This window comes from Polyergus mexicanus, unplaced genomic scaffold (genome assembly GCF_030449975.1).
Source record: "Polyergus mexicanus isolate NDT 795.1 unplaced genomic scaffold, iyPolMexi1.0 SCAF_1, whole genome shotgun sequence".
Taxonomy (NCBI): Eukaryota; Metazoa; Arthropoda; class Insecta; order Hymenoptera; family Formicidae; genus Polyergus; species Polyergus mexicanus.
In genome coordinates, this window is record NW_027223321.1 from 7,129,497 (window position 1) to 7,155,174 (window position 25,678).

General features: G+C 45.4%; 2 protein-coding genes and 1 pseudogene across 2 annotated transcripts; 2 read left to right on the forward strand and 1 right to left on the reverse strand.

The window, feature by feature from the left end:
• Window positions 1-448: 448 nt before the first annotated feature.
• On the forward strand, window positions 449-1,422 carry LOC138938799 (uncharacterized; annotated as a pseudogene).
• Window positions 1,423-2,938: 1,516 nt separating this feature from the next.
• On the forward strand, window positions 2,939-4,045 carry LOC138943273 (uncharacterized). Its single transcript, XM_070314349.1, has one exon. The coding sequence runs from the start codon at window positions 2,939-2,941 to the stop codon at window positions 4,043-4,045; it is 1,107 nt and encodes a 368-aa protein (XP_070170450.1).
• An 18,948-nt stretch (window positions 4,046-22,993) lies between these two features.
• On the reverse strand, window positions 22,994-24,100 carry LOC138943937 (uncharacterized). Its single transcript, XM_070315103.1, has one exon. The coding sequence runs from the start codon at window positions 24,098-24,100 to the stop codon at window positions 22,994-22,996; it is 1,107 nt and encodes a 368-aa protein (XP_070171204.1).
• Between the last annotated feature and the right edge of the window lie 1,578 nt (window positions 24,101-25,678).

Here is a 25,678-nt window from a genome sequence, read left to right on the forward strand (position 1 = left end):
ACACTTATTCCTTCTTGTCTTCAAATCGGTTCGGCATTTGAAATCAATCGTCGTTTTACTTTTGCTATGCGCTGCATAGGCCAAGGAGCAAACGGAGAGAAAAAATTTTGCGGATTGATGGATTTACCGCCTCCTGTCACCGAAAAGTCGCATAATGAAATTCAGAAAAACATTCATGTAGCGTCTAAGGCCGTTGCTGAATTACTTATGAGAGACGCGGTAAAAGAAGAACAGCTGAGGACGAGTTTGGAACAAGAAGTGGATATTGTTACAGAGCTGGCGGTTTCTGGGGTCGGGACATGGCAAAAGCGCGGATTTACTTCTGCGTTCGGCGTTTGCTCTCTAATCGGTATTCATTCAGAAAAAGTTCTGGATGTTAACATCAAGTCCGCTTATTGTAAAGCATGCGAAGTTTGGGGCAAAAAACAAGATACTGAAGAGTACAATGAGTGGAAAATTGAACACGAACAAGTCTGCCACATGAATCATTACGGTTCATCTGGCAAAATGGAAGTGGACGCCATCAAAGAGATGTTTCAGAGATCCGAAAACCTGTATGGAGTTAAATATACGGACTACATTGGCGATGGCGATTCAAAAACCTATAAAGGTATCATTGATTCTAAACCGTATGGAGATAATGTGATTATAAATAAAAAGGAATGCATTGGACACGTGCAAAAACGAATGGGCGCGCGACTCTGAAAATGTAAAAAAGAAAATAAAGGTATTGGTGGCCAAAACAAGTTAACTGCGAAGATGATTGACAAGCTCAGCGTATATTACGGTCTTGCAATTCGTCGAAATTATGATTCGGTGGAAAAAATGCGAGACGCCATCTGGGCTACATTCCATCATTACAGTTCGACAACAAAAGATCCGCAACACCAACTTTGTCCCGAAGGCTTCAAATCGTGGTGTGAGTGGCAGCAGGCAAAAGCTAACGGCACTTTAAACAGGTACGAGCAAAGTTTCAAAACCTTATCTGAAGAGGTTTTGAATGCGATTCACCCTATCTATAAAGATCTGTCTAATGAAACGTTGCTAAAACGTTGTCTCGGCGGGTTTACCCAAAATACTAACGAAAGTTATAATAATTTAATTTGGAGAATAGCCCCAAAAATTACGAACAGCAGTGCTCGCATCGTTGAAACAGCAACATATATAGCAGTTTGTCTATTCAACGAAGAAGCCACATCTTTATTAAAAATAATGAACACAATGGAGATAAAAACTGGACGAAATGCAGCGCAATTCACAGCTTCAAGTGACACTCGCCGATTCAGCCAAGCAGACATTCGCGCGCAACACGCGACTCGGGAGGCCAGAATTCATCGCCGACTTGCCAAAAGTCAATTGGAGGACGAAAATTTGGCTAAGGAGGATTCACTTTATGGGCCTGGAATAGATGATTTCATGTAAGTTGAAAAAAATCAGTTTTATTGTAGTGTAAACCTGTTGTAAAACTTTAAAAGCTTTTTTCTCGAAACCATGTTTTCAAAATCGGTACCGGCCGAAACTCGAAAACGGCTCAACCGATTTAATAGCGGTTTAGACCTACAGCAAGTATATAAAATTTTGTAGTCCCTATCGGATGCTTTTTGCAATTTTTTAATAATTTCAGTAGGATAGTATGGCCGGTTTTGGCTCAGTTTTGTGTGAGTGTGAGAGAGAGGGTATCGTTGGGGAGGAAGAGAGAGAGATAGTTTCGGAGCAGTTTGTAGGCGCCCGAGGGATGGAGAGCGGGCTGGGCGGGTGCATGAGGGGGTAAGTAGGGTGAGAGGGGAAGCGCGGCCAGGGGGAAGCGGTGGGTACGAGTCGCCGAGAGCGCTCGAGAGATGGCGCTCGGGGGGTGGCGGTTCCTCCCGATTCGCGACCTTGACGCGACTCGCGCTTCTAGCGCGCGATCCGCCGTCGCGATTCTTTAGGGGGGCGCGCCGCTTCTAGCGCGCGATCCGCCGTCGCGATTCTTTAGGGGGGCGCGCCGCTTCTAGCGCGCGATCCGCGAGCGGGCGGCGGGCGCCCGGCGTCGAGGGGCGGGGAATCGTCGGTGGGCGGTCGAGCGGACGGAGGGGCGTCCCTCGTCGCTCTCCTCTTCTCGAGGCGCGCGTTAGCGCGAGCGCGCTTGTCGCGTTTCGGGGGGCGAGTTTTTTTCCATTTTCCGGCGACGTCGCGCGTCCGGTGACGAGACGCGTCCGAGAGCGAATATCCGGTTCGGTTAATCGGGGGCGCATCCTCGCTATTTTCCCGTTATAAAAGGACGCCGCGATGGTCTCGAGGTATTAGTACGTTCCAGAATATTTTGCGGCGCGATGAAGCGCGCGCCGAGCGCTTTAACGAGATTAGCCGGAAGAGCGGTGAATGTTCGAATCGGAAGTATCGAGGATATATGGAATTTGGAGATACCGAATTGTTTGAAGAAAGAACTACGCGAACGTTATATAGAGGATCGTTTGTACTGTATAGAAGAGATCGGCTTCGCGGAAGAGTTCGTGCGAGAGGCGAGCGAGACGCGATTCGACGAACCTTTCGCGAATGTCGGAGCCGAAGGCTATTTGCTCTATCGCAATTGGAAACAGCGATACGGAATTCCGAAATTTTCGTGGGAGGTGAATCACGTCGTGCATTGTTTCTTTAAGTTCGGTTGCCGATTTGAGAACGGGGAGTATTTCGAGGAGAACGAGAGATATTGCGCGTATTGCGCGCGTAGCTCGAGTTTCGCGAAAAGCGTATCGACGCACGTGACGAAAACGGTGTATAGCGAGATGGTGCCCGCTTGCGATCTCGTCGACGAGGTTTTCGACGTGTCGAATAATTGGTGCGCCGGCTGCGAGACGAGAGCTTTGTTCTACATTGAGAATTACGACGAGGAGGAGACGTGGTTTATTTGTAAAAAATCTTGGCGTTCGTTAGACGACGAGTGACGAATCGAGAAACGATGGAGGCGCGCGATCTTCTCGATAGCGCGCGGGACGTCGCGACGGGGAACGCGTATCGCGCGTGGGCGCGACGGTGCGACGAGTGTCTCGAGTCTCTGCGGGAGAGGTGTCGAGGCGAGCGTCGGGGGAGATCGACCGGAGCGATCAATTCTCTTATCGCTCGAATCGTTCGATTGACGGGCGCGAGAGACGATCTGCGTCGACGTTTCGAACGCGTGGGAGGCGGTGTAGAGGAACGCGAGGGATTCTCGTGGTCCGAGATCGAGACGGCTTTCTCTAGACGCGTTTTAACCGGCGCGGTTATTAATTTCGATTATATCGAACCTCGACGATTTCTCGAGGACGCTAGAGATACCGTGCTCGATCGAATACGCGATGTTATGGATGAATATAACAGTGTTAAGGTCAATACCGCGTTTATCGGCGAGTTCATTTCGGGCGACAAGATCGGTGTTAAGACTATTGTCACGAAGATTTATCCGCTTCTATCTCTTTCCGACTTGCGAGAGTGGTACGAGAAGCGAGTGGTCGACGCTACTCTAGCCTCGTTGGAAGAATTTCAGGAGCGCGATAGCGGATGGGCGTTATCGCGAATATTCAATTTAACTGTGAACGTGAACAGATACAATCCTATGCACGCGGGATGTCACGTCAAATTACCGCGAGAGATCATGTTGAAGAAAGCGATAATAAACGTGCCATCTAATGACAATGCGTGTTTCGCATGGGCGGTGATCGCCGCTCTGTATCCAGCTGAAAAAAACGCGGGTCGGGAATCTTCGTACCCGCATTACACGACAGTGCTGAATCTGGAGGGTGTTAAGTTTCCTATGAGTTTGAGCAGAATTACTAGATTCGAGCATATTAACGACATATCTATCAATGTGTACACCGTTCGAGATAAAAAGGAGGGAAAAGGCGGTTGCCGCGTCGTTCCTCTGCGTCTCACTGACGATAAAAAGGACAGACACATTAATCTGCTGTATTTTGACGATACGACGCGACGAGATAACGCGACGCATTTCGCGTGGATCAAGAATCTGTCGCGACTCGTCGGCTCGCAACTGAGCGGTAGGCGAAATAAATCGCATATATACGATCGGTGAGTACGAATTAAAAGAATCGTCGCGCGATGTTGATAATGCGCGCGATTTAAAAATGTGCGTTATGTCGCAGATGCATGCACTATTTTCGAACGAGCGATAAGTTATCGGCTCACAGCGTGGACTGCGGAAGGATGAACGAGTGCGCTATAGTCCTTCCTACCAAAGACGACAAATGGTTAGAGTTTCGCAACTATAGTAGAAAGGAGCGACTTCCATTCATAGTGTACGCTGATCTCAAATGCGTACTGAAGAAGATAGAGGAGAGGAGAACGTCGAATACATCTATCGTTCAGCATCACGAAGTCTATAGCGCCGGATATTACGCGTGATGCGCGCTGGATGGCGTTAGTTCTACTTACAGAGCTTATCGCGGTGAAAATTGCGTATTGTGGTTCGTTAAAGAACTGCACGATCTAGCGCTTCGCGCGAAGACTATTCTCGATATCGATGCTCCTATGACGAATCTTACATCGGATGAATGGGAGAGATTCGTAAACGCGACGCGCTGCAGCATATGAGAGAAACCGTTCGAATTGGGAGACGCTCGCGTGCGCGATCACTGTCATCTGACTGGACGGTACAGAGGTCCGGCGCATTCGAATTGTAATTTAAATTATAAGGATACTTACGTAATTCCCGTATTTTTTCACAATTTATCGGGTTACGATGCGCATTTTATCATTAAAGATGTAGCTAACGCTTTTCCCGGTAGCGTGGAAATATTGCCGATAACGAAAGAAACGTATATCTCTTTCACGAAGAACGTCGAAGATGCGTGGGACGAGGGATGGTTCGGAAAACGCTTGAAATTGCGTTTCGTGGATTCTTTCAAATTTCTAAGCGCGAGTCTCGAGAAATTGGCGTCGTATCTAGACAAAAGCGAGTTGAGGATCGCGCGTTCGGAATTTTCCGATCTTAGCGACGCCGATTTCGAGCTTCTCGCGCGAAAGGGTGTATTTCCGTACGAGTATGTCGACGATGTAGATAAATTGTTAGAGACTCGTCTACCGCCGCGCGAGGCTTTTTACAGTTCGCTAACCGGTGACGCGATATCTGAAAGCGATTACGCGCGCGCGATAAGAGTCTGGGAGCGATTTTGCGTCGAAACGTTAGGCGATTATAGCGATTTGTATTTGAAGACCGACGTTCTTCTATTGGCCGATGTTTTCGAAAATTTTCGTGACGCGTGTATGAAAAGTTATAATTTAGATCCCGCGTATTATTACACGTTACCGGGATACACATGGGACGCTATGTTAAAGTATACGGGTGTGCGATTCGAATTGTTAACCGACATCGATATGGTGATGTTCGTGGAACGCGGAATACGCGGCGGGCTAAGTCAATGTTCCAACAGATACGCGCGCGCTAATAACAAATATTTACAGTCATACGATTCTTCGGAACCATTGTCGTATCTCATGTACTTCGATATAAATAATTTGTATGGATGGGCGATGTGTCAATCGTTGCCTTACGAAAATTTTCGATGGGTCGATAACGTTACGAGCGTTGACTTAATGTCCGTGACATCGGACTCGCCTATCGGTTATATTCTAGAGGTCGATCTTGCATATCCGTCCGACCTTCACGATTCTCACGCTGACTTGCCATTCTGCCCGACGCGCGATAAGCCGCCCGGAAAACGAGACGAGAAGCTTCTCGCCACACTGTACGATAAGAACCATTACGTAATATATTATCGCAATTTGCAGCAATGCGTTCGACACGGATTACGCATTACGAAAATACACAGAATATTGCGATTCGCGCAATCTTCATGGCTGCGCGAATACATCGAACTGAATACACGATTACGAATTAACGCGAAAAACGAGTTTGAGAAAAATCTATACAAATTAATGAATAATGCCGTGTTTGGCAAAACTATGGAGAACGTGCGCAATCATTCGAATGTTCGACTCGTGACTCGATGGGACGGGCGATACGGCGCGGAGGCGATGATCGCGAAGCCGAATTTTCACAGTAGAAGCGTTTTCGCGGAGGATCTCGTAGCTGTAGAATTGCGTAAACTCGAGGTTAAGTTCAATAAACCGATTTATGTAGGTATGTGTATTCTCGACATATCTAAGATTCGTTTATACGAATTTCACTACGAGTACATGCTACCATTGTATCGAGATAAGTGTAAAATAATGTACACCGATACGGATAGTCTCATTTATCGCGTCGAGTGCGAGGATATATACGAGAATATGAAGCGCGATATCGACAAATTCGATACGAGCGATTACGCAACGGACAATGCGTATGGAATGCCTCTCGCTAATAAAAAAATACCCGGTGCGATGAAGGATGAGAACGCTGGCGCGGTTATGACCGAATTTATCGGACTCAGAGCGAAGATGTACGCGCTGCGAGTCGCCGGTAAAAGCGATACAAAAAGAATCAAGGGTGTTAAGAGCGGCGTTGTCGCGAGAACGATAACGTTTGACGATTACGCGCGCTGTCTTCGACAGGGGATCGAGATGAAGCGCGAGCAGTTTTGTATAAGATCCGAGTTACACGAGATGTATACAGTATCGGAATTGAAGATCGCGCTCAGTCCGCACGATGACAAACGATACACGATATCGGGAACTACGGATACGTTACCGTGGGGACATTATAAAATACCGCTGTAGGGAGCGAAAAAATACTATACGTTTCTTAAAACATTTAAACTTTAGTTAGTAGTTTATTGTTAGTATAAACATATTTTATAAATAATATATTATCATTGTATTTTCGATATAATTCACGGTTGCGTCGAAAATAATAGTTCGAGAAAAACTTCTAACTGAAAAATACATATTTTTAACTCAAAAGAAAAAATGATATCGAAGAGACGTGTTTTTAAATTTCATATCAAAGTATACAAGTTTTATATCACAGGCTTATGTTCTTTAATTTGAAATTTCAAGACTCGAAATATTCGTGAACCGTTGATTAATATTTTATGAATTATCGTGAAGAGATGTATTTCTAATTTCATATCAAAATATATTACATCACAGGTTTGTATTCTTTGATTTGAAATTTCGAGATTTAAAACATCGGTGGACGTTCTACGAATCGTTTCGAAGAACACGCGTTTTGCGCGAATAATATAATTTGAATATAATTTATTGTAATAGATTTTAATAAAATAATAAAAATGAATCGGTCTTATTTATAATAGATTTTAATAAAAAATCGTAGAAATGTTCGATCAGTCTTATATATAATAGATATTGTTAAAATCTATTATAAATAGGACTGATCGTACATTTTCACGATCTTTCTATTATGCTCTCGGAAGTGTTTTATATAGAATAATGTGAAAAAGATGTTAATGCGAGTTTTAGTGTTATCATAGTGACGTAATAAAGAATGTATACAGAGCGCGAGAAAGAGTACGTATAAAGTTTGAAAGAGAGAACGCAGGATACGGCGGCCGCGTAGCGGTGCGAGAGAGAACTCGTATAGAACGCGAAAAAAATTCGTATATAATGCCAAAAAACGAACTTTTTGTGTGTTTTTGCGATGTAAAAGTCGTGGAAACCACCATTCTGTCTAAGTCTCGGCTAATCTCGACTCGATTTGGCAAATTCGCGTTCTCCCTCATTGGCATAGAACATATATCATGCTACATGCAAACGAGACAGAACGCGAGAATTTGCCATAAATCGAGTCGAGATTAGCCGCGAATTAGACAGATCGATGATTTCCATGACTCTTTATTATATTCTTGAAAGTGTTATATATAGAGCAACGCGAGAATAAAGCTACCGCGAGAATAAAGCTACCGCGAGATACGACGTTCACTTAACAATGCGATGAAGAATGTATATAAAATATAAAAAAGAGTCCGCATAAAGCGCAAAAGAGAGAACGCAGGATGTGGCGGCCGCGTAGCGGCGCGAGAAAGAATTTATGTGGAGCGCAAGAGAGAACTCGTACAAAATTACAATTGTTTTATAATTATACGATTTAAAGATTAATAATGGTAATCACTCTAATCGATTATTTATTAACCGATTTTAACCTGTAAATTCGTTTTTAATCAATTAAACGGTTAATCGATTTTCACAAGTCTTAATTTTAATTGTATTGTGTTATTATTTTTTTCTTTGTTTTATAATTATACGATTATTTTAGTTTTAACATATCTACAATTTTTTCTAAGATTTTCTTTGTTTTATAATTATACGATTATTTTAGTTTTAACATGTCTACAATTTTTTCTAAGATTTTTTTGTTTTTGGTAACACGAGATTTAATATTGTATCAGAAATTAAACTAATAAAAAATAATTAAAATGTCATTAATTGTATTTTATGTATAATATGTATAATATGCAGTTTTATTTAATAAAAATACATTTTTATCATAATACAGCTGTTTTATTTATTCAAGAATTGTGCGATTCGTCCATTCCTAACCATTTCACGTAAATCTTGTCACCCTTTCGACGCAGCACCTTTTCTACGAGATACACGTTGGGATCGCTAACGCGCAGCAATTCGTGCTTGTAGAATCCTCCAGCGATCGGCTCGCCGCGCGAATCCTTTAACAGATACGTTACGGGATTAGTCCGTTGTATCTTAGTTATTCGAAAAATCTCTGTAGTCCAGTTGGGTGTGAAGCCTTTCTCGAAAATCGTCTTAAATTTACTGATGCGTACCGGATCGGCTACTTTGAATTTCGCCGGAGCCGCGATTTTTATATTGCTGTATACAGTATTTAAAAGTTTATTGGCAATTTTTGGAGTTACGTCGACAGGTCTCATATTTATAGTGCGATGTTTTCGCGTGTTATATTCCTCGACGAGTCGTGGTAACTCGTCGATCCACTTGTACGTTCCGTTTAGCGTGAAGTACTTCCACATAGAATTTTTGAGCGTACGATTGAATCGTTCGACTATCGACGCTTTCATCACCGAATATGTCGAATAATGATTTATTTCGTGCTTCTTCGCGAAATTTCGCATATCGGCATTGTAAAATTCTTTTCCTTTATCGGTCTGTAGATTTTTCGGACACCTCTTAGAGTCTCGTATTATTTTAGATAACGCTCGAGTAACCTCGTTTGCGCTTTTGCTCTTAAGCGATACAGCCCATGCGTATTTGCTTAATACGTCGATAACGGTGAGTATGTAGTTGTGGCCTTTGTTGAGTCTCGCGTAAGGACGCATCTCGACCACATCCGCTTGCCATAGGTCGTCGTACCCGCGCACCGCAACGCGACGACGCGAGAAGTTTCTTCTCGCGGGCGCGTGCAATTCCTCGACTAGTTTTCGTTTTTTAACGCTCATAATTCTTTTTTCTTTCTCTCGAGAATAACGTTGAATTGAATCTCTTTTTCAAGCGGTTCGCTGCTCCCGCTAATCTCTCTTTCGAGCGGATCGCCGCTCCCGCTAATCTCTCTTTCGAGCGGTTCGCCGCTCCCGCTAATCTCTCTTTCGAGCGGTTCGCCGCTCCCGCTAATCTTTGCCAGTTCTCTCACTCTTCCCGATAGCTCGTCCGCGTCTCTCTTCAATCGTGACGTTGAATTTTCCAATTCTCGTATCTTCGTCTCGGATTTCACCGCGGAACTCGCCGCGATATGCGATTTTTGATTTAGTTCCCGTATTGTTTTACCTTGATTGAACATTACTTTACAATCGTTCGCGTTTCTCGTCGAGAACTCCGTCGCGTTGAGCGATATAGTTTTTTTCGCGACTTCGATTTGATCGCTTAAACCTTTGATTCGTTTATCTAAAACATCGATTCGTTTATCTAGAGCGTTAGTGCTCGTTTCTATTCTCGAAATGGAATTTTCCACAGCGTCTATTCGTTTACTTAGAATGTCATCGCGCGTTTTTATCTCGGAAACGAAACTCTCCGCGACGTCTATTCGTTTACCTAAAGCGCTATCGAGCTGAGCGAGTCTCGTGAATAGTAGAATGACGCCTTGCCCCGCCTCGTTCGCGTCTTTTCTCAATTGCAATGTGATTCCCTCGACGTAGCTTTTGCTTGTCGCATCGGCGTCCTCCTCAGGTTGAGCTAAGCGTTTTATCTTACGCTCTCTCGCGTCGTACTCGATGGAAGAGCTTAAACACAGCGCGTTATCGCGCACGTAATTTCGCAGAGACTCGATAGCCGGACGTAGTCTTCCGGTTCTCGCGTCGTAGCCTCGATTTTTTAAAGGCGAGCCAAATTTGCTCACGGACATCGCGAATTCCGCGTACGACTGCGACGGTCATTCACGCGACAGTTCGATTTATACGATCGCTCCTGTTTCGCGAAGCTCCTCGATTATCGATAGAATCTCGTTTTCATGAGCGTTGTTGCCGGCTCGACGCGAAGCGTCTAACAATCGCAGACGATCCACTAATTCGTTTGGATCGTCTCAATGGACGTAATCGATTTTATTGTTCGTGACACGCATAGTCGACGATACGCGACCCGCGCCTGTTTTTTTCGCGCCGCTGTTGTGAATAAGCGGAGCGATAATAAATTTGTATTTATATCCTTTATTTCCTAAGACAGATTTTTTAGCGTCATGATAACGTCTATGAGCGTTCGTTGTTAACAATATACTTCTGTATGTTAATTTATCTTTTTCTGTATATATGAGACTATTAGGAATTTTCATAAAAATTAATTCGTACAAACCGGGAGTACCGACATATTTAATCTCATCTATAAATATGGAATCATTTGCGTCTACGTCAAATCGCTTATCGCCGAGCATCGCACTTTTCTCGCCGATGTAAACTCCGTAAACGTGATCAATCTCGTTCGGCGCTTCTCCGCCGAGAAGAGTCCCCATATATTTTCGCCCTAACGGTCCTAGTCGACCGTGCGATATTTCGCAATCTTGAGAAATTCGCGGAATTTGTCTAACGGGTATTTCGAGCATCGAGGGCGATTCGAGACTCTTGGATTTGAACGTTTCATATTCTTCGGTTTCGTTTCGCGCGAATGGATTTCTTTCGACGGAAGATTCGTTTAATGGAGTAGAAACGGCGTTCAATCGTCGTCGAGCGCGTATTTGTTTCGCTTTAGGTTTTTTCCAAACGGGGGTTAGTGCTTCGTCCTTCCATTTTTCCTCGACGCTCGTCGAAGGTGAAACGTCGATCACGTCTTGTTTTATCGTTTCGCGCTTAATTTCGTTTCGCTCTGTCTCGTCTCGCTCGGCGCGATTAGCGATGCGCCGCAGCGGTTCGACGATTGGTTTGAAACGACTCTCTATCGCGATCTCGCTTTCCATTTTTCCGGTCTTCAATGCTCTGTGTTTTTTACGAATCGATGCGCGCGTTTTAGCTATCTCTTTTGCTGTCTTTTCGCGTTCACCGATATCTGTCGAGGCCATTGCAACTTCTTCTAACTCGCGAGAGAGAGATCAACGCGTTCGACGTATTCGCGACAACTGATCGCTCTACGGTACAATGAAGTCGTTAAATCCTCGTCTGTATCTACCAGCGCGGAGCACGCTATCTTTGTCGATCACTAAGAAACCATATTTATACCGCCAACACGCGCGACATAGCGCGTGAAAATTCTCGTACGACATATCCGTGTTCACGTGATCGTTGTATGCGTGACGTAAATTAGTACCATCCTGTTTAAAGAGAATTAACAGATTAGCGTTATCTCGAATCAAATGTTTCGGTATTTTAGCATACGTTTGGCACAGATAGAAGCAATCGACGTTCGAGTGTCGACCCATAGCGAAATATTCCCTGATAGTATTTTGTTTGTCGCACGCTACATCGTCGAACACGAATATCGAATTCGGGAGAGCTTCGCTGGGTGAAATAACGTCAAAGTTATTAGAAAATGTGAAATAACCTATATCTTCCATCGGTATTAATAAATTTTCTAAATATTGATATTTAGGCTGCTGCAACGACTTCGAGTAAACATAAACGTTCTCGAAGCGTACGCCATGCGGACTCTCCAACAAACTTATTAATGCGTTTGTTTTGCCACAACTAGAAGGCCCGCAAATGACGCAGCGAATAGCGCTCGGTAATAGACGACCGTGTCTACTTCTTTCGATGGTCGCGTTTTATTATCGAGGTTCGTCACCTTTATCGCGATCGGTTGCCGCACGAAGCGCATTCCTCTTGCTGCGCGCGTGCGCGGTACACTCGCGCGAGGCAGGGCGAGACCTTTTTATTTATATACGAATAGATTGCCATCAATCGCGCAGTAGCGAATTGCGCGCGGTGAATCGAGATGTTTATCTTACTAATAGATGGCGACGATATTCTCGATTTCACCACCGATCAATTGCGGTATATTCCGAAAATAATTTTACTAAAGCATTTCGGTCGCTATGTAGAACGATTGTGGGAGAAACTGCCTGAATATATAAAAGTGGATCCGGAGGTGCGGCGCTACCGTCGATGTCTAGAGCATTATAATCGCCCTTGGCAACGAACACACATCGACGGTCCGGCGCCGCTTGTTAAAGATTGCGGCGAATGCAATTCGCGAAACAGCAGTACGGTGTGAGTCATGGCGCTGGCTTGTTGAATAGAGCGATAAACGCGCTCCCTTTTGAACTACATATACCTGGATATCAATTTTGCGGGCCGGGTACTCGTCTTGCGAAACGACTCGCGCGAGGCGATCGAGGTGTCAATCCTCTGGATGCAGCCTGCCGCGAGCACGATATCGCGTACTCGCGGAGCGGCGAGCTCGCTGATCGACACGTCGCTGACCACGCGCTCGCCAAAAGAGCGCGCGAACGCGTCGCGGCTAAAGATTCGACTCTCGGCGAGAAAGCCGCCGCGGCGGCTGTATGGATGGCTATGAAATCGAAGACAAAACTTGGAATGGGTACAACGAAAATCAAGAGAAAAAAGAACAAAAGGAGAATAATCGCTACGAGAAAAAGAACGCTTCCGATAGCGAAACGCGGCGGCTTTTTACCCCTGCTACCTTTATTGGGAGCTCTCGGTTCTTTGGCCGGGGAAGCGGCGGGAATCGCGAAAGCGGTGAACGATCGCAAAGCAGCGCGACGACAACTGGAAGAGTTGCAGCGCCATGATCGCGCGATGGAAGGTCGCGGTTTATATCTCGCGCCGTACAAACGTGGGAGTGGCGTGTCCTCAACGAGAAGAAGAGCTAAAAAAAACTTCGCGTAAACAGACGCTAGAGATCCTCCCATCCGTCGGAGCAACGACGAACGAACAATTAAATCGCGCGGCGATACTCTCGCGCGTACCTCATTTTAGAGGTGTGTTTATGCGCAACGCGCTTCCGTCGCAAGCGCGCCGCGATGAGAGCGGCATTGTGAATTTAGACGACGCATCCGGACCGGGTACTCATTGGGTGGCGTACGCGAAAAAGGGGGACGACGCAATTTACTACGACGGTTTCGGCGATCTTCGTCCTCCGCGCGAACTCGCGCGTTATCTCGGGCGCGACGCGAACATTCGATACAATCGTCACTCCGAGCAGACGCGCGATCAAAATATTTGCGGACAATTGAGTCTTCAATTTCTCCGAGAAGTCGATTGGAGGAAGCGTCGACTATAATATTAACCGTTATTCGTCAATCGAACGCAGTTTGATCGCTCTCGCCAATCATGTCGCTGACTCTCACTCTTTCCGGACGAAGCAGTATTCTCGCGGCGAGTTATTTTCCGCCTCTCGATTTAAACGACGACGATTACGAATTAGGTTTAACCAATTTTGAAACTTATAATACGATACCGAATATAAATTCCACGAATAATAAATTTTACTTTGATAATAATGACGAGATTATCGCGATTCCAATAGGATCTTACGAATTAAGCGCTATAAACGCGTATCTAAGAGCGGCGATTCGTCATAAACGACGAGCGAGAGAGGAGGAACGAGAACGCGAAAATGAAAAACCGGAAACGAACGATGACGATTACATATACGATGTTGATGACGATTATTTCGAAGACAATGAGAATGGCGATAAAAGTGAAAATTCTATAACGCTTCGCGGTAACGATAACACTATGAGAAGCGAAATTAAATGCGCATATCGAGTAAATTTCACAAAACCCGATAATATCGGTTCACTCCTGGGTTTCTCGTCTCGTGTATTACAACCGAATAAATGGTATGCATCCGATAAACCAATAAATATTATGGCCATTAACCTTATTCGAATAGAGTGCAACGTTACAACAGGAGCGTATCATAACGACAAATCCGCGCATACTATACACGAATTCGCGCCTAACGTTCCACCCGGATATAAAGTGTCGGAGATTCCAACGCAGATCATTTACTTTCCGATCATCGCACGGACCATTACCGATATAAACGTGCGTGTTGTGGACCAAAACGGAAAATTGATCGATTTTCGCGGCGAAGAAATTACGATTCGTCTACACGTGCGACGAAAACGGTAGAGAAGCGCGCGATGCTCGTAGTGAACGGATCGAACGCGAGAAACGCACCTATTATCACTGTCGCGTCACCTCTAAACGCGGAAAAGAGAAGAAAAAAGGGAGGAAGACTAACCGCCGCCAACGAGACTTTTCTGCGCTCTTTGGGTTTTGTCGTGCCGAGAACCGCTTTTTCGTAAAAAGCGGAATGTGCGACATTCTAAGTATCAGTGGGGAGCCGATCTTTTCGACGATCGCATCGTCAAGATCGAAACTCACACGTACAACCCTTACGCCAATACTACATTCGGAAATAGCGATGAGATACGAATTCCTATACAACAGCAAGATTTGTATACGTTACCTTGCGACAGTTTTCTCTACGTTGAGGGCAGACTCGAGTCGAAGGAAGCATCGAGCGCGCAAGAGGAAATCGCATCGGTAACGAGATTAGTAAACAATTGCGCGGTGTTTATGTTTGAGGAAATTCGCTACGAGCTTGATGGCGTAGAGATCGATCGAAACAGAAACGTTGGAATAACGAGTACGATTAAGAATTACGCGTCGCTGACAGTCGAGAGAAGCAAAATATTAAAAAACGCTGGATGGGACTTATTAGCGACAACTCATTCGTCAATTGGTGATTTTAATTTTTGCGTACCTCTTAACGTACTATTAGGTTTTTGCGAAGATTACAAGCGCGTTGTGATCAATGCGCGACACGAGCTTATTTTAATACGAGCGCGCAACGATAACAATTGCGTTATATCGCGCGAAACGCAAGAACCTAAAGTCATTTTGTTAAAAATACAATGGCGAATGCCTCATATAGTATTGAATGATGTTAATAAATTAAGATTATTGCGCACGTTAGATAGTGGACGATACTTAAGCATCGCTTTCCGCTCATGGGATCTTTACAAGTTTCCGCTTCTACAGAGCACGACCAAACACTCGTGGGCCGTCAAAGCGGCGACACAACTCGAGAAACCGCGATACGTTATCTTCGTGCTACAATCTGGAAAGAAGAACGTTCTGTCTGAGGAGCCTTCTTTATTCGACGATTGTAAACTAACTAATGTCAAACTGTATCTTAATTCCGATTTTTATCCTTACGATGACATGAATTTAGATTTCGATAAACATAAAATCGCCGTGTTATACGATATGTATTCGAAATTTCGAAAAACGTACTACGGATGCGAAAACGACGAAACGCTCTTAAATCTAGATAAATTTTTAATTCACGGCCCACTCGTAGTTATCGACTGTTCTCGACAGAACGAGTCGATTAAAAGCGCCACTGTGGACGTTCGCATAGAGTTCGACTGCAAGGAAAACATCCCCTCTAATACCACAGCTTACTGTCTTATTATTCACGATCGAGTGGTAGAATACAATCCGTTCACTAACGTCGTGCGCAGAATCGTGTAAGCGCAACGATACTCGAAAAAATATGGAGACAGAATAAAACGCTTAGAAAAATCTAGAAAGAAACACTTCGAGTATCGCTAACAACGACGATGGACACACCGATTTTTGTCGATCTTCAAGGGTTCGTAGTTAACGAAAAATTCGTCGTGAAAGAAGTAGCCGTGTTAAGAAATGGTGTAGAATTGACGCATCACATCTTTCGCTCGCCGATGTCGTGGGATTTGCTCACGAGAGCGGAAAAATCGCGAGCGTGTTGGTTGATATCGAATCATCATCAGCTAAAGTGGAACGATGGACACACAAATTATGGGTCGATGAAAAAACTCGTTCGAGATGCCATATGTCGAGGATCTAGCCCTGATTCGACGGTGCAGATCTATGTCAAAGGTCACGAGAAGAAGAAGTGGTTAATCGAGATCTTAGGAAACGTCGCCGACGATCGCGACATAGCCGTTTCTGTCGAGACTATCGACGCCGATTACGAAGACATCGAACGTCTGGAGACTCTGAACGCTTCGCGGGCCTTTCATTGCGGATATCACGCGAAAAATTGCGCGTTAGAAAACGCGTGTAAATTGCACGATTGGTGGTTTGAGCGACGCGATCGTTTGCGCAATATGAGCGATTGATTTTATATTATATAAATTTAAGTTATATATAATGTATCAAATTAATTATATATTTTAAATTTTATATATAATTATAATGTATTGAGTCAATTATATAATCTATAAGTTTAATCATGAATATGTTATATTGTTGCAAAATATACGTTACACGAACGAACCGCGTTTTTTCTTTATCGCGGTCGCATCCTTTATCGCGGTCGCGTAACAAACTTAATTATAGAGATTTTAAATCTATTCATAAGTATTTCATTCCACATTTAAACTACATTTTTATATATCAAATCTCAAAAATTAAATCTAACAAAACCTTAATTTATAACTGTCCATAGATATTACTTTATCGCGATCGCACAAAACTTTAATTTATAACTGTCCATAGATATTATTTTATCGCGATCGCATAATAAACTTAATTATAGAGATTTTAAATTATAGAGATTTTAAATCTATTTAAATCTATTTAAATATACTATTTAAATATACTATTTAAATATACTTAATGCGGACACAGATGGTTATTACGAGAAGCGCGAGAACAAGAGGATACGGAAGAAGAAAAGAAAAGCGTAAAGAATCAACGTTTCGCTTAATGTATAGCATTTATTCATAAAAATTATATCTTACAAATGCGCTTTATTAACGCGTAAAATTACTCCGTGTCGAACGGTTGCGATTCGGGCACATAGTTCGCTAATTGTACATTCGCTCGCGATTTACCCTCGTTGACCGTCGCCGGTTCGGCCTCGTCCTCCATTGATCGTAATTCGAGTTCGCCGATCGGTCGCGATTCGGGCTCCTCATCGATCTGTGATGCGACGACTCGCCTAACTTCGGGAACAGCGAGATCGCGCTCGCCGCGTCGACGAGCGTCGCGCAATGCGCTATGAACGCTTTGCGCTTGTGCGAGCATAGTTCTCGTTCTATTTATTAAATCATAGAGCGATTCTCGCGCTGTTTTTACACAGCTCTCTATTTCTTGTCTAAAATACAAAAGTAAAAATTAGTAAAAGTAAAAATTAGTAAAAGTAAAAATTAGTAAAAGTAAAAATTAATAAAAGTAAAAATTAATAAAAGTAAAAATTAATAAAAGTAAAAATTAATAAAAGTAAAAATTAATAAAAGTAAAAATTAATAAAAGTAAAAATTAATAAAAGTATACTTACATTAAACGTGCGATATCTACGTCTTCGTTTAACTGAAAGGCGAGTCTAAACGAATCCGGACTATTTTCAATAACACCTTGCGCTTCCACACGCAAATCCGTGGCGAGGTCTCCCAGAACATAGGACTTTATCGCGATTAAGTCCCCGTTTACATTAATATAATCGGCCGCGTTAATTATCTGTTCGATTCGTTCCATATCGAACAGTTCACGACCGATTTTAATTCTCGTTACTTCACGTTCCGTCGTTTCGCGCTTCGTTATCTCGCGAGCGAAAATACTTTAACGCTTCTCGAAACGATCTCGCGTTTTATAAAGATCGACGCGCGGGATGTTGCGGTACAATTTATCGATCGCGCCGCATCTTCCTTCCGCGACCGTTCCGTTGCCGGAAAGGAGATATCTCTACTCGCTCATCGAGTGTCCTTTTTAGAGGACAAATGAATAATAAAAATAGAAATAACAAAAAACATCCGTTAGATAATGCGCATTCCGAATACTCTGCGAACAATGAGATCATCATCGCCGGAAAAAAATATCTAGGAGGTATCTAAGGGTATCTCTAATTTATCGTTACCGGAAGGAGATATCTCTAATTTATCATTACCGGAAGGAGATATCTCTAATCGCTCATCGAGTGTCCTTTTTAGAAGACAAACGAATAATAAAAATAACAGAAAACATCCGTTAGATAACGCGCATCGTTGAAAGGGATATCTTTAATCGCTCATCGAATGTCCTTCTTAGAGGACAAACGAATAATAAAATAGAAATAACAGAAAACATCCGTTAGATAACGCGCATCGTTGGAAGGGATATCTTTAATCGCTCATCGAATGTCCTTCTTAGAGGACAAACGAATAATAAAATAGAAAAAACAAAAGAGGAACTCGAGCGCGTCCGCTAGATAACGCGCATTCCAAATGCTCGACGTCGAAAGAAACGCGTTTCCCTCTCCCTCTCCCCACCCACCCACATTATTCGTCACCGATAAAAATAGGCGTCTCGCGGAACGCGCGAATCAATCGCGCTCGGCGTCTCTCAACAGTTTACCGCGTTTTCTCCGCTTTGCGCGATGACTAACACGAGGACGGTTCTCACTCTAGCGACGATGCTCGTCGCTACGACGGTCGCTGCGCCCTTCGACTCGGAAAGAATCGAGGCGCTTCGTTTTCTGCGCGTATACGGTTTTCTAAAAGACGATGGAGAATCACTGTCGTCCGATAACGCGACATCTCTGCGTCGCGCACTATCGCTGTTTCAAGAATATTATCAATTATCGGGAAACGGCGCGTTAAACGCCGTTACGCTTCACCTTATGCGTAAACCGAGATGCGGTCTCGCAGATATTCCCGATCGCGCGTATAGCCCGATCGCGCGAAAATGGCCGAAGACGCGTCTCGCATGGAATTTTCAGATGGCTAGCGAAGAAATCTCGCGAACGGCCGAAACTGCATTCGCGTTATGGGCGGCGAACTCATCGCTAACTTTCGCACGCGACCCGTTACACCCCGATATATTAATATCGTATCGAACGGGCGCGCACACTTACGCGAATCGTCGAAACGTCGGTATTTGCCCGGCAGCCTTCGACGGTCCGGGAGGAGCCCTAGCTCACGCGTTTTTTCCCTCTGGAACAACCGACTTCACATCGGAGATACACGTCGACGATTCCGAACCGTGGCACGTGTATCTAAACAAAAATCCTCCCGACACGCATCATCTGCTACAAACGCTAACGCACGAGATCGGCCACGCATTGGGTCTACAGCATAGTATGCGCAATGACTCTATAATGTTCCCGTATATACTCGACATCGAAAATCAATTTCCAGTTAAGCTGAGCATAGAAGATATTCTCGCTATACAGAATCTGTACGGATCTCACGACGACGGAAACTATCCAACGGCGACTCCCGCGACCACCGCCGCGCCCGCGACGACGAGCGTCGCGCCGACCGACCCAGCGCGCGCGGATCTCTGCGCATTGCGATGCGTGGACGCCGCGCTAATAATAAATCATCGATTATATATAGCTAATCGCCGCAACATATGGTCGGTCGACATGACCGAGAAACGTTACGGTAGACCCATGACGCTCACGGATTACGCGACGTTTCTACCAGCGAATTTCACGCGTCTATCCGCCGCGTATCGAAGACCCTCGGGCGATCTCGCGCTATTCGCGAACAATTCGATCTACCTCGCGGAATATCCCAGTCTTAAACTAAAATCGGGCTGGCCGAGATATCTCCACGATATCGGACTTCCCCGAAACGTTAAAATCAACGCAGCGATAAATACGCACACGGGACGAACCTACGCTATATACGACGATGATAAAGTCGCGGAAATCGACGAGTGTCACATGATAGTCACTAGACACGCTCCATTAAAAGATATATTTCCCGGAATTCCGTCCGCGATAACGTCGGCCTTCCGATACATCGATGGTAATCTATATTTCTTCGCCAAACGTCAGTTCTACGCTTTCAACGAATTTACAAATACCGTAACCTCGGCGGGTCCTTTGGATCTACACGCGCTCGGCATCGAGTGTCCTACGAATGGACTGCTAAGGCAATTGCGCGATCTACTTAGTCGCGTCTATCGTCTCAGCGACACGATCGAGAAAGAGAGAATCGACGATGAGAACGACTAGAGCGACCCTACCGTTATTTTTTAAAAATAGAATATATAAGAGAAAACGCGCGAAAGGGGAAAAAGCGATCTCTACGCGAGTATATAAAGACCGTCCATCCATTAAGCGCTTCATTATTGACGGAGAACACCAAAGCTAACGCGCGAAAAAGAACAAAAGAGAAAAAACGAGCGACAATGTACGCGACAATGGGGGGACAACCGCAGCAGCAACACTCATTCGACGATCGATCGAGACTAACCGAACGAGACCGCGAAGATAGCGCGGAATACGCTAAAAAAGCTAAAATGGACAATGGGTAAGACTATCGAACATTTATTCGAACTAATAATTCGCTAACACCGTTTCTCTCATCGCTCATATCTATTTTTTAGACGAGATCGCGATCGAACGCCAAGACACGACGCGGACGTCTCGATCGCGCGACCGCTCAGAATCTTAGGAAGACGCTATCCATTGACCAAAACCGCATATAAACATCTGGAAATTAGCGTTAACGTCAGCCGACCCTCTTTCGTAGAATTCGTCCTCGGAGATTGTCACGGCAAAGAGATCTCGCTAACGCCGGATACGTGGAAGGAACTGCTCGATCTACGACCCACGCTCCTGTCGCACTTTCGCTCCGACGAGCGCGACGAGGCGCGCCCGACGCCAATACACATCGGACAATTGACGCTACGATTCGGCAAACTCAACAATCTCCGAATACTTCCTCTCGAAACGCCTAAAATTCGCCTAGCCGTATCGAAGAACACCGTCGTAAATATATTAAATCTGGAACTTTGCGTCAACCGCATCGTCGCATCTTTAAGCGGTTTAACCGCGCGCGTGGACAACAAGCTAATTCGTTTCCTCGACATCGCGGCAGGCGCTCGCGATGAGGCGCTTATTCCCGCGATGATACGCGAGAGCGATAACTTCGACCGCAACGATATAATCGATTGCGAACTGCAGGCTCTGCTCTTCGGAGAATCGTGATACGCTCACTCGCGTACTCGTATCATCGTATTATTAATATATTAAAAAATTTGTAAAAAAAAACAATAAAACACCTCTCCTCTTTCGCTAGAACGACGATATCTCTTTATTTCACGACCTTTCGAAGATTCGCCATCTCGCTAAAGCGACAAGCGCGCTCGCGCTAACGCGCGCCTCGAGAAGAGGAGAGCGACGAGGGACGCCCCTCCGTCCGCTCGACCGCCCACCGACGATCCCCCGCCCCCTCGACGCCGGGCGCCCGCCGCCCGCTCGCGGATCGCGCGCTAGAAGCGGCGCGCCCCCCTAAAGAATCGCGACGGCGGATCGCGCGCTAGAAGCGGCGCGCCCCCCTAAAGAATAGCGACGGCGGATCGCGCGCTAGAAGCGCGAGTCGCGTCAAGGTCACGAATCGGGAGGAACCGCCATCCCCCGAGCGCCATCTCTCGAGCGCTCTCGGCGACTCGTACCCACCGCTTCCCCCCGGCCGCGCTTCCCCTCTCACCCTACTTACCCGCCCAGCCCGCTCTCCATCCCTCGGGCGCCAACAAACTGCTCCGAAGCAATCTCTCTCTCTTCCTCCCCAACGATACCCTCTCTCTCACACTCACACAAAACTGAGCCAAAACCGGCCATACTATCCTACTTATTTCTGTTTTTTTTTCTTTAAACAAAATGGAAATTTTGGCCAAAAATCGATATCTTAAGTTTGAAAGTCCGCCATTCTGTTAAAAATCAAAATTTTAGAAATCCCATCCAATAGGGACTACAAAATATCATAAATTTTAAGACCCTTTTTGATTTCTTTGTTTCAGATAAACCAGCTTGGAGATTCCGCCGGTACCGCAAAACCCTACAAGACATGCAAGGCCTAGGGCGAGGGGCTGTAGGGAAAGTACTTTCCATACAAATAATAAACAAAAATCAAAAAATGCAATCTAAAATGTGTACTTTTATTTGTGAAAAAAACCGATGCTCGTAGCTTTTATATTTTCGCCGAAAAAAAATCATGAAATATGCTATTTTTTTTGTCCGAGAAAGGTATATGCCCCCTTAATGATAAAATGCGCGTCGTAGCCCGATAAATTGTGAAAGAATACGGGAATTACGTAAGTATCCTTATAATTTAAATTACAATTCGAATGCGCCGGACCTCTGTACCATCCGGTCAGATGACAGTGATCGCGCACGCGAGCGTCTCCCAATTCGAACGGTTTCTCTCATATGCTGCAGCGCGTCGCGTTTACGAATCTCTCCCATTCATCCGATGTAAGATTCGTCATAGGAGCATCGATATCGAGAATAGTCTTCGCGCGAAGCGCTAGATCGTGCAGTTCTTTAACGAACCACAATACGCAATTTTCACCGCGATAAGCTCTGTAAGTAGAACTAACGCCATCCAGCGCGCATCACGCGTAATATCCGGCGCTATAGACTTCGTGATGCTGAACGATAGATGTATTCGACGTTCTCCTCTCCTCTATCTTCTTCAGTACGCATTTGAGATCAGCGTACACTATGAATGGAAGTCGCTCCTTTCTACTATAGTTGCGAAACTCTAACCATTTGTCGTCTTTGGTAGGAAGGACTATAGCGCACTCGTTCATCCTTCCGCAGTCCACGCTGTGAGCCGATAACTTATCGCTCGTTCGAAAATAGTGCATGCATCTGCGACATAACGCACATTTTTAAATCGCGCGCATTATCAACATCGCGCGACGATTCTTTTAATTCGTACTCACCGATCGTATATATGCGATTTATTTCGCCTACCGCTCAGTTGCGAGCCGACGAGTCGCGACAGATTCTTGATCCACGCGAAATGCGTCGCGTTATCTCGTCGCGTCGTATCGTCAAAATACAGCAGATTAATGTGTCTGTCCTTTTTATCGTCAGTGAGACGCAGAGGAACGACGCGGCAACCGCCTTTTCCCTCCTTTTTATCTCGAACGGTGTACACATTGATAGATATGTCGTTAATATGCTCGAATCTAGTAATTCTGCTCAAACTCATAGGAAACTTAACACCCTCCAGATTCAGCACTGTCGTGTAATGCGGGTACGAAGATTCCCGACCCGCGTTTTTTTCAGCTGGATACAGAGCGGCGATCACCGCCCATGCGAAACACGCATTGTCATTAGATGGCACGTTTATTATCGCTTTCTTCAACATGATCTCTCGCGGTAATTTGACGTGACATCCCGCGTGCATAGGATTGTATCTGTTCACGTTCACAGTTAAATTGAATATTCGCGATAACGCCCATCCGCTATCGCGCTCCTGAAATTCTTCCAACGAGGCTAGAGTAGCGTCGACCACTCGCTTCTCGTACCACTCTCGCAAGTCGGAAAGAGGTAGAAGCGGATAATTCTTCGTGACAATAGTCTTAACATCGATCTTGTCGTCCGAAACGAACTCGCCAATAAACACGGTATTGACCTTAACACCATTATATTCATTCATAACATCGCGTATTCGATCGAGCACGGTATCTCTAGCGTCCTCGAGAAATCGTCGAGGTTCGATATAATCGAAATTAATAACCGCGCCGGTTAAAACGCGTCTAGAGAAAGCCGTCTCGATCTCGGACCACGAGAATCCCTCGCGTTCCTCTACACCGCCTCCCACGCGTTCGAAACGTCGACGCAGATCGTCTCTCGCGCCCGTCAATCGAACGATTCGAGCGATAAGAGAATTGATCGCTCCGGTCGATCTCCCCCGACGCTCGCCTCGACACCTCTCCCGCAGAGACTCGAGACACTCGTCGCACCGTCGCGCCCACGCGCGATACGCGTTCCCCGTGGCGACGTCCCGCGCGCTATCGAGAAGATCGCGCGCCTCCATCGATTCTCGATTCGTCACTCGTCGTCTAACGAACGCCAAGATTTTTTACAAATAAACCACGTCTCCTCCTCGTCGTAATTCTCGATATAGAACAAAGCTCTCGTCTCGCAGCCGGCGCACCAATTATTCGACACGTCGAAAACCTCGTCGACGAGATCGCAAGCGGGCATCATCTCGCTATACACCGTTTTCGTCACGTGCGTCGATACGCTTCTCGCGAAACTCGAGCTGCGCGCGCAATACGCGCAATATCTCTCGTCCTCCTCAAAATAATTTCCGTTCTCAAATCGGCAACCGAACTTAAAAAAACAATGCACGACGTGATTCACCTCCCACGAAAATTTCGGAATTCCGTATCGCCGTTTCCAATTGCGATAAAGCAAATAGCCGTCGGCTCCGACATTTGCGAAAGGCTCGTCGAATCGCGTCTCGCTCGCCTCTCGCACGAACTCTTCCGCGAAGCCGATCTCTTCTATACAGTACAAACGGTCCTCTATATAACATTCGCGCAGTTCCTCTTTCAAACAATTCGGTATCTCCAAATTCCGTATATCCTCGATACTTCCAATTCGAACATTCACCGATCTTCCGGCTAATCTCGTTAAAGCGCTCGGCGCGCGCTTCATCGCGCCACGAAATATTCTCGAACGTACTAATACCTCGAGACCGTCGCGGCGTCCTTTTATAACGGGGAAAAATAGCGAGGACGCGCCCCCGATTAACCGAGCCGGATACTCGCTCTCGGACGCGTCTCACCACCGGACGCGCGACGTCGCCGGAAAATGGAAAAAAGCTCGCCCCGAAACGCGATAAGCGCGATCGTATCGCCGCTAACGCGCGCCTCGAGAAGAGGAGAGCGACGAGGGACGCCCCTCCGTCCGCTCGACCGCCCACCGACGATCCCCCGCCCCCTCGACGCCGGGCACCCTGCCGTCCGCTCGCGGATCGCGCGCTAGAAGCGTCGCGCGCGTCCCTAAAGAACGAGTCGCGTCAAGGTCGAATCGGGAGGAACCGCCACCCCCCGAACGCCATCTCTCGAGCGCTTTCGGCGACTCGTACCCACCGCTTCCCCCCGGCCGCGCTTCCCCTCTCACCCTACTTACCCCTCCATTCACCCGCCTAGCCCGATCTCCATCCCGTGGGCGCCTACAAACTGCTCCGAAACTATCTCTCTCTCTTCCTCCCCAACGGTACCCTCTCTCTCACACTCACGACAAACTGAGCCAGAACCGGCCTTACTATCCTACTAACTAGGCTAACAAGCGCCTACTTTTTATGAATTTTATATTTATGCACATTTGTGCGTATATGTGTATTAATGATATCTAAAAATTGTATATATAATTAAAAATTGTACGATAATAAATAATAACAGTAAAATAATAACTTACAGAATGAACTAATATACAGTATGTGAAACACGGGCATTTATTAGACTTGGCAATTTATTGCTTTTTTACTTGTCGCTTTTTCATCGATACTTTATGTATTGTCAGCACGATAGAGCGACAAGGAGAGAACAATTGTTAATTCTTGGCTCACATTATCTTTCAGCAATTGCAAATTTATAGACCGACA

What these genes read in the sequence shown, in the direction of transcription:
- LOC138943937 (XM_070315103.1), bottom strand. Translation starts at nt 24,100, where the DNA reads ATGGAGGCGCGCGATCTTCTCGATAGCGCGCGGGACGTCGCCACGGGG.
- LOC138943273 (XM_070314349.1), top strand. Translation starts at nt 2,939, where the DNA reads ATGGAGGCGCGCGATCTTCTCGATAGCGCGCGGGACGTCGCGACGGGG.